The sequence below is a fragment of the Elephantulus edwardii genome, unplaced genomic scaffold, assembly GCF_000299155.1.
Source record: "Elephantulus edwardii isolate Elephantulus edwardi_28Jun2011 unplaced genomic scaffold, EleEdw1.0 scaffold00008, whole genome shotgun sequence".
Classification (NCBI taxonomy): Eukaryota; Metazoa; Chordata; class Mammalia; order Macroscelidea; family Macroscelididae; genus Elephantulus; species Elephantulus edwardii.
Window position 1 is genome coordinate 34970978 of NW_006399758.1, and position 9361 is coordinate 34980338.

The window sequence follows — 9361 nt, forward strand, 5'->3', positions numbered from 1 at the left end:
AACAACAACAACAAAAAAGAAGTCCACAGTTCTTCATCTATGCTTCTCCATGATCCAGTTAAAGTTTGGCTTTTAAGAAAAGATTTTGTTCAGAGCAGCTCTAAAAGTTAAGAGTAATGAGTTTCCTTAGTATCTGCTTACGTGCATCATTTTCTTACCTATTACAAATGTCAGCAGGCTCTACGCCTCCCTTTACCTGCTCATTTATTGACTAACTGAAGCTAAACAGTCTCCACTATTGCATCAACTTTTTGTAGAAATATATGTTTTGCTCTTAAGAGTAAAATCTGTGAGATAAATTACCTCTGGTCTGTATACAAGGGAAAAGAAAACCTGGTGGGTGTAATGGTCAAAACTCAGCTACTAACCAAGTGATCAACAGTTCAAATCTATCATGGTAGAAAGAAGTTATAATCTGCTTCTGTAGAGAATATGGGCTGCAAAACTATAGGAAAGTTTTACTCTGTTATGTAATAGGGAGGTCTAGAGGCCTACGTGGCAAGAGGCCAAACTACCAACCCAAAGATAGGTCGCTCAAATCCATCAGCTGTTCTGTGGGAGAGACATGAGCAGTCTCCTTCCGTAGACTTTACGGCTGCTGAAAATCTACTGGAGGGTCAGCTATGAATCAGCTTTGACTTGATAGCCCATAAACAACAATAACTCTGTCATGTCATATAGGGTCATTATGAGTTGACATCAGCTTGCCAGAGAAAAGTGTAAAACAAACAAAAAAAAAGTGTATGCAATGCACATATAATTCAACACATTTATACATTTTTATCTTAAGAGCACTTTTAGTATTATGTTTTAGTTACAAGATATGCAGCATAATAAAACATAAAATCTATTTTAATTTTTATTTAAACAAAATAAATGATAGGTGGTAGTAGAAACAACATTTAACTTTTTTCATTATAAACTTTGCATGTTATATGAGAAAGGCATAATGTATTATCATAAACATGTCATCAAAATAATTGAAATGCCACTAGGGATTTATTTTAAGGTATTTTTCCATGGTTATTTTTTGTTTATTTTAATTTTTTACTGGTGTTAAATTATTTTTACCAAATGTTGCTTTTTTAAACATCATAATTTCAAAAGAACTAGGTATTGCCTAACATCTTTCTTGTTTTGTAACATTAATAATTTTGTTATGTTATGTAATTTATTTTTACAGTAAAATAAATGGAATTCTTTTTTAATGTTAGAAAATATATTTTATCATTTTCTACAAACACTAATCTTATTGTTTTATTAAGCTATGAGAAAACACATTTTATCCCTATATTTTGATTATTATAACTGTTGGGTTTTGGGTTTTCAGAAACAGATATTGATGTTTTATAAGAATGAAGCAAGATCATCAGTTTGAAATATTAACTTAAACTTCTCCATGTTATTTCCCTGATTTAATTAAACTTATGCTGATAACTTATTTAAAAATTTTAAATAGATCAGAGGAGTTAATTTCGTTTTAAATATACTAATATGTAACAAGTAAATTATGCATTCACTTTCAAATGTAGCTCTGTAAAGTGGCTTCATAGATTAGAGCAGATAATACCAATGTATTCATTGTATTAATGACGCATCATGATTAAGAATAAATGCATTATTTACTCTCCATTTTCATAGGTAAGGTATGGAATACCAAACCCAAACGCTTTGCCTTTGAACCAGTTTTGACTTATAGCAACCAAAGAGGATAGAGCAGAACTTTCCTATAAAGTTTCCAAGATTGAAATCTTACAGACCATATTTCTACAAGTTGGTTCCATACAGTGACTGATAAGTTTGAACCATGAACTTTTTTGTTAGCAGCCGAACAATTAACCACCATATTACCAGTGGGGCTTAGAGTAGGGAATGTTGTTGCTGTATGGAACAAGAGCTCTTAATTTTAACATTTAGTGCATGATAAACCTGTGCCAAAGCTGACAGTTGTCTTGTGTGCCATAGTGTCAAAGCCAATCCATAACTGACCTTCAAAAGGGGTTTTCAGAGGCCGCAAATCACATGGGATGCGATAGCCTATCATTCTCCTTGGGAGCAGCTGGTGGATTCAAACTGAAAAGATGGCTGATTTATTACCACTAGGCCACCAGAGCCTTCTGTAATGGATAGCTGTTAATGTAATTTATAGAAATTTATGTAATATATGGCAGAATAGGTATCCAAAGTATGTTTGCAAAGTCATTGTTTTTATTTTTCTGCTCTATACATATTTGGTAAAAAGTGGGCCAGTGAAAAAGAGTGATACTCTCAAGAAGATAGACTGATACAAGCTACTTCAATGGGCTTTATTAAGCAAAGGAAGAATTATGAGGATGGGACAGAATCAGACAGTGTTTCAACAGGGTTGCTGTAAAAGTCACCTAATAACAACTATGCTGTAGAGTGTGGATTAGAGTGTGAACACGTGGTCTGTATAGGTTCTAGAAACCTGTTATTAAATATTGATGGTTCTTTGGAGTCATTTTTTTAAAACTTCAAACACTTAAAATGAGCTGGTAATAGGATTGACATCATCAGAATAAAAACTCATCAGGGTTCTTACAACTCCTGCAGCCCTCTATGGGGTTTCTTAAACTACAAATCTTAGTAGGGGATGTCTCATCTTTTTCTTTCAGAGCAGCTGACAGGTTAGAACCACTGACCTTTTTCAGCTTTCAGATCACAATGTAATGCAACAAGGCTCCATGATTCCTTATTATAGCAAATACTATAAATCAGGATTTCCTCATTCTCCAGACTGTTTGCCCACACTATTCTGCTTTCAGCTTAGCATTGCCTTTACTACAAAAATGTTGTCACTGATTATATTCATACTTTTATGGTTGTCCAAACAAATGTAATGATCAGGTGTAAATCTTTACCACGTATCTAGTTATTGCTGTTATGTGCTATCAAGGAGAAACTGACCCACCTCTGACCCTCCAGAGGGGATTTAGAGGCAGTAAATAACATGGAAGTTTGATTGTCCATCCTTCTTCCACAGAGCAGCTGGAGGATTCAAACCATTTCCCATTGAACATACCAAGAACTGCCAATAATTTGGAAACAAGAACTTTATCATTATTAGTTAGTGAATTGAATGTTAACTTTTACCTCATATTAAAATACCCAGAATGATCTCTTATATATAAGAATGTGTGAGATAATTATTTCTTTTTCTTATTTTCAGTGATTGTGGAAAGTGGAAATATTATTTCATATGTGGTTTACATTAATTCCGGATATTGTAGTATTTATAGAAGTATCACAGGACTTGTGAAACTACCATTAAATAGAGTGGTAAGTTTTATAGTAATGTCTTTTTATTAATTTGTTAATTTACTTACATAGATTAAGGAAGCTGAATATACTTTAATATATATCATCTTTTGTAAAATGTCTCTTCTAATATCTTATCCATTTTCAATTCAGTTTCTTTTCTTTATAAATATTATTTTCATATGTAAAAATAACCAATAAACATACTAAAGATTTCATAAGCTCTTTAGACTTGAGAGAAATCAGAGTTAATAGAGAAACCTCAATAAGATGTCACTAGAAAGAACACAGTTTTGCTAAAATTAAAAACTCTGCCTATTTCAGTGATTGACAAAGGAATAAGAACATTGGAAGTCTCATAGGTTACTATTGAAGATAAGAGAAGGAAAGTAGTTGTCTGTTTTATACAAAGCTAACTATACACTTACCATATATTCCAGCCATAATTCCACCTCTAATAGCTACTCAAGAATAGTGAATTATCTGTCTACAAAAATATTTGCATAATGCTTAATAACTTCAATTGGAAGTGATCCAATTGATGTTGTTTCTATTGTTATGTGTCATTGAGTCGCCTACGACTCATAACGACCCTATGTACAATAGCTCGAAACCCTGCTCTATCCTGTGCCAATCTTACTGTCTCTTACACATCTACCCCATTATTGCAGTCGCTGAATCAATCCATCTTATCAAGGGTCTTCCTCTTTTGCACTGTGCCCCCATCCTCCTAAGTGTCATGTCCCTCTCTAAGGACTAATCCCTCCTTGCAACATGTCTGAAGTATGTCAGACGAAGCTTCAGAATCATTGCCGCTAAGGAGCAGCCTGGCTTCACCCCTCTCCAGGAGGAACTTGTTTATTCTCCAAGCAGTCCATGGTATATTCAATACTCTTCTCCAACACCACAGCTCAAAGGCATCAATTCTCCCGCTATCATCCCTAGTCATTGTCAAGCTCTCTGATGCATAGCAAGTGATTACAAAGACCATGGCCTGTATCAGGTGCACCTCAATAGTTATTTACACTTAAATGCATAAGAGCATTGTGAAATTTGATACAACAGAATTCCACACTCCAATTTAAAAAAATCACAGAGTATTGAAACACACAGCATATCTATCAATGAATCTCTAAAGAATTAGATTGAACATAAGAAGATTTCAGACTCAAGAAGCACATTTTATGTGATTTTATTTTTATAAATTTCTAAAAGAAAAAATAATAGAATAGTGATGATATCAAATGGTTCTGTATGGTTCAGTGTTTATATTGGCCATTGACTCAAAGGATGGTGGAAAATTTGGGGGGATCATGGGTATTTTCTGCACCTTATTGGGATGTCAGTTGCACAAATATATAACAATCAAAATTTATTAAACTGCAATGCAGGGATATTTTATTTATATATACTATGTCTTAATTTTATTTTTAAAAATGAATTACAGATTCATTTCTGTGAAAATTGGCTCTGACACATGACAACTCAAAAAGTTTTTATGAGTAAGCATTTCCACAATAGAAATTATATCAAAATATGGTGATGTTAATTTATTACAAAGTCACGTAGAGTACCAATGCATTTTTCTTTTCATGTAGAAATCTATTAAATTCCACAGCCTTTTTGTAGCTATGATTTTTTTCTTTTCTTATACACTTAAATGTTGTTAAAAAGAGCCCTAGTGATGTACTGGAATACATGTTGGCTTCCTGACTGCAAAACTGGTTGTTCAAATTCATAATTATCTCTATGAGATGTGACTATAATCCTCTTGTTGAGATTTCCATTCTTAGAAACTTGTTATTGCATCAGAGAGTTGGACAGGGACTAAGGAGCATAGAAGGAGAATTGATGATTTGAGCTGTGGTGCTGGAGAAGACTATTGAGGGTACCATGGACTGCTAGGAAAACAAACAGATTCATCCTGGAAAGGGTTAAACCAGGCTGCTCCTTGGAGGCAAGGATTCTGAGACTCCATCTAACATAATTCAGACAGGTTGTAAGGAGGGATCAATCCTTGGAGAGGGACATCATGTTTGGGAGGGTGGAGGGACAGCGCAGGGGGGGGAAGACCTCTATGAGGTGGATTGATTCAGTGACTGTGTAATCGGGATGGGAATGACAGAGACAGTGCGATTGGCACAGGACAGAGCAGAGTTTAGGGCTGTTGTACATAGGGTCGCTATGAGTAGCAAGCGACTCAACGGCACATAACAACAACAACAACAACAAATCCAAATGAGATGGAATCTACTCAGCGGCAGTGGACTTGATTTGGTGGGTAATGTTGTTATTGTTGTTAGTTGTACTCCGGCTGATTTGACTCCTGATAATTCCATGTGTGCACAATAGAACTTTTCCATGGGACTTCCAAGCCTGTGACCTTTCAGAAATAAATAACCATACCGTCTTCAAAGGTGCCTTTGAGTAGCCTTGAATTACCAAACTTTTCACTAATAATTGAGTGTATAACCATGGACTCCTCCTGTCGTACTATCAATATATTGAGTTATTGTGTTCTTATTTTTTATTATCTGGGCCCAGTTTTATTTTAATTTTAAAAATTAAGGAAAAAAACTCTGATAATATCTTTAACGCATCATTTCATAGAAAACTTTCCCTACCGTTCTTTCATTAGGGGCTACCAGTTCAATTTCATTCTAAATGGGTGTTCATACATTAAAAGAGCACATCATTTTCAATGAGAAAACACCTGTATTATCTATACATGCACTATTTTACCTCAAACCATTCCATTGCTTAGATGGAGTAACTATCATTTCTCTATTGTAATGTCCAGGAGCTTAGAGAGGTATTTATAATATTCTGAGAATACATGAGTCTGACTAGAAAAAGTGTATTTATGAGGCATACTGAGTTTAGAATTTAACAAAGGACTATTTGCAGGGTTTTAGATCTTATATTAATCCCTCTCTTATTCTTGAATCCATTGGTTCTTTCCCACCAACCAGAACTATTTGGGATAACTGGTGTGCCCCACATATTCACTTTCTTTGGTGGCAGATACTGTACAAACTCAATATTCTTGGTCACATATGGCACCTGGTCTACTCTAGTCAAACTTGGAGTTAACTGTTCGTGTTGGTCAGATAATCTTCATCAAAATTCCATTTAATATGTACTTAGTTGAATTCTATTGTCATATGCTTAGTCTTATATAGCCTAAATATTTGCCCTTTGTGGCAATACCTTAAATGAAACATTAGATTTTGACAACAGGTTGTAGACAATGTGTCCCACCTTTACTGAGTTCCTGTCACTCACCTACTCATCATATGCTAGTGACTACACTCTGTTTTATAACTCTGCTCCCCAACTCATAACTGTTTTACATTCATACATCTCCCAAAAAATAAAATTTGAAGTCTAATTATCTTTTTCTTCAGAATGATCAACATAAAGTCAATTAGGCCCATCTCAAGAGGAAACTTTCTTTGGAACAAAATGCTGTTTCCCTTGATTAAACTTAAACTTACTTTGTTTTAATTTTTTATTATTATTTAAACAGGAAAGTATTTTTTTTTTTTCGTTTTCTTTTTTTCCCCCAATCATTTCTGGCCCTGGCATTCTCTGAACTGATTTTCTTTGTTATTCTATTCTATCACAGATAACAAATGGTACTTCCCCAAACATACTAAGCTGTATTTACAAAACAGTATTCTAGGACCTTGGAAAGTGAGATGAGTTCCTAAACATACTGGTGGATTGAAAATTTAGTTTTCAGATCACTGGCTATGCTTTCAATTATTTAAAGTTAACTGTCAATCAACTACTGTTTTAATAAAATTATAGCGTATATCTAAGTAATTTTTTTCTAACTTGAATACATTGATAGTTTTGAATATTAGTAACTAAAATGATTTCTAAACAGTGATTTATGATGTCCACTATATTTATTATAATAAAGCAGTTTCATAAAACCTGACTTTTCTGTATCTCTTACAGAAAAAAGTTAGAAAGCTTGTTGAGATGGGTACAGTTAAGGAGAAGGAGTCCTTTGGTGAGATTAGTATTCTTCTTCAGGTTCCATTCAGCTGTACAGTCATTACTGAAACAGAGCTTGAAGCTGGAATCATTGAGGATAAAGATCTACTTGGTAAATAAAAAAAAAAGTATCTTTTATTTTAAGTATTAGGTAATTTTAATAAATGGCCTTTTGAAGAGTAGAGTTTCCTCACATACAAATTGGAGCACATAGAGGGTGTGTGTGTCTACATTTACATAGATGTATATGCGAGGTTTCGATACTGTTCATAGGATAGTGTGAGTTATAGTCAGTGGCACCAAACAGTATCTTAAAACATTTAACTATAATAACTAGTTATTTATTAAGATAATATATTGATAATGTATTGGTAATCTCTTTTGTAATTATCTCTTGTGGCAGAGTCTACAAGAGTTTTGCTGTTAATCCAAACTGACACCTCTCTGGCAGAGAAAATACACTAACTTCAGAAGAAAGATGGGCAATTTCCTCTCATGTGATTTACTGCCTCCAAAACTGAAGGTTCAAATATGAGTCAATTTCAACTTGTTGACAATGAGAAAGCGATGAAAATACTAGGACCATGTTTTAAAGCTTTGATTTAACATTACTAAAACTGCTAACAGCTCACTGCCCTGGGTGTACCCCTAAACTTAAAATCGTTGTTTTCCTCCCTCTCTTCCGTGGTATCCAAGTACAAAATTTTTCAAGGTAAACATTCCTTAAAGAATAATTACTAACCACCAATTAACATTATGGGTACTTTTTTGGTAAATTAGTATTTATCAAATGAAAGGACATTTTTCAGGCATATATTAAAATTTCTTTGCCATCTCTTAACCTACAATCCAAATAGATAGTACAGTGTGAGATTTAGTTTTGTTTATGGTTGTGCTAGTTATATTTTAAACTTCATTCTACATTTATTGTTGTTATTGTTGTTATGTGCCATCAAGTCACCTATGACTCTTAGTGACCCTATGTGCAATAGCCCTAAACCCTGCCCTATCCTGTGCCAATCTATCTCTGACACACCTACCCCCTTACCCCAGTCATTGAATCAATCCATTTCATAGAGGGTCTTCCTCTCCTGTGCTGTCCCTCCACCCTCCCAGGCATGATGTCCCTTCTCCAAGGACTGGTCCCTCCTTGGAACATGTCCAAAGTGTGTGAGATGAAGCTTCAGAATCCTTGCCTCCAAGGAGCATCCTGGCTTCAGGAAAACTTGTTGATGTTCTTTACAGTCCATGGTGTATTCAAGACTCTTCTCCGGCACCACAGTTCAAATGCATCTATACTCTTTCTATCATCTCTACTCATTGTCCAGTTTTCTGATGCATAGTAAGTGATTGCAAAGACTATGGCCTTGATCAGGCATACCTTACTCTCCAGACTGATACTATTGCTCTTCAGTACTCTAGAGAGGTTCACGACAGGAGACCTTCTCAATGCAATTTATTTTTTTATTTCCTGACTGCTGGTGCCAAGAGTGTTGATTGTGGAGCCCAGCAAACTAAAGCTATTAACAATCTCAATCTCTTCACTGTCTATCAGGATGCTGCCAATTGGCCGAGAGGTGAGAATCTTTGTTTTCTTGATGTTGAGCTTCAATCCATATTTAAGACTGCCCAATCCCTTACACACTATGAAATTGGTCAATACCCATAAATGAGCCTGTTAAGAAGCTGTGCTGAAATTCCAAGGGCACATGGTTTGAATCCACAAGCTACTCCATGGAACAAAAATATGCAATCTCCTCTAGTACAATTACTGCCCCTGAAAACCTGCTGGAGGGTAAGCTTTGGGTCAATATTGACTCAATGGCATGCAAAAAAAAAAAAATAGAATGAGGAAATAAAAGATCTCTGTAGCTTAGTGGTAAGGAGTTTTGTTGCCCACCCAAAGGGTCCATCAGATCCATCAGTTTATTGCAGGTCAAAGTGGGCGATGTTCCCCAGTGTAATTTGCTACCTCTGAAAATCCACTGGAAGGTTAGCTACGAGTCAAATCTAACTTGATAGTATACAACAACTGCAACAACAGAAGGAACAAGTAATTCATTCACTATACTTAAAG

General features: G+C 34.9%; 1 protein-coding gene across 1 annotated transcript in view; it reads left to right on the plus strand.

Moving 5' to 3' along the window:
• The window catches only part of CNBD1 (cyclic nucleotide binding domain containing 1), a 204226-nt gene extending 196822 nt beyond the window's left edge, over window positions 1–7404 (plus strand). The window contains exons 6-7 of the mRNA XM_006880560.1: window positions 3191–3300; window positions 7246–7404. Of these exons, the coding sequence (XP_006880622.1) occupies window positions 3191–3300; window positions 7246–7404 (269 nt within the window). The remainder of the gene's footprint in view (window positions 1–3190; window positions 3301–7245) is intronic.
• Window positions 7405–9361: the final 1957 nt, after the last annotated feature.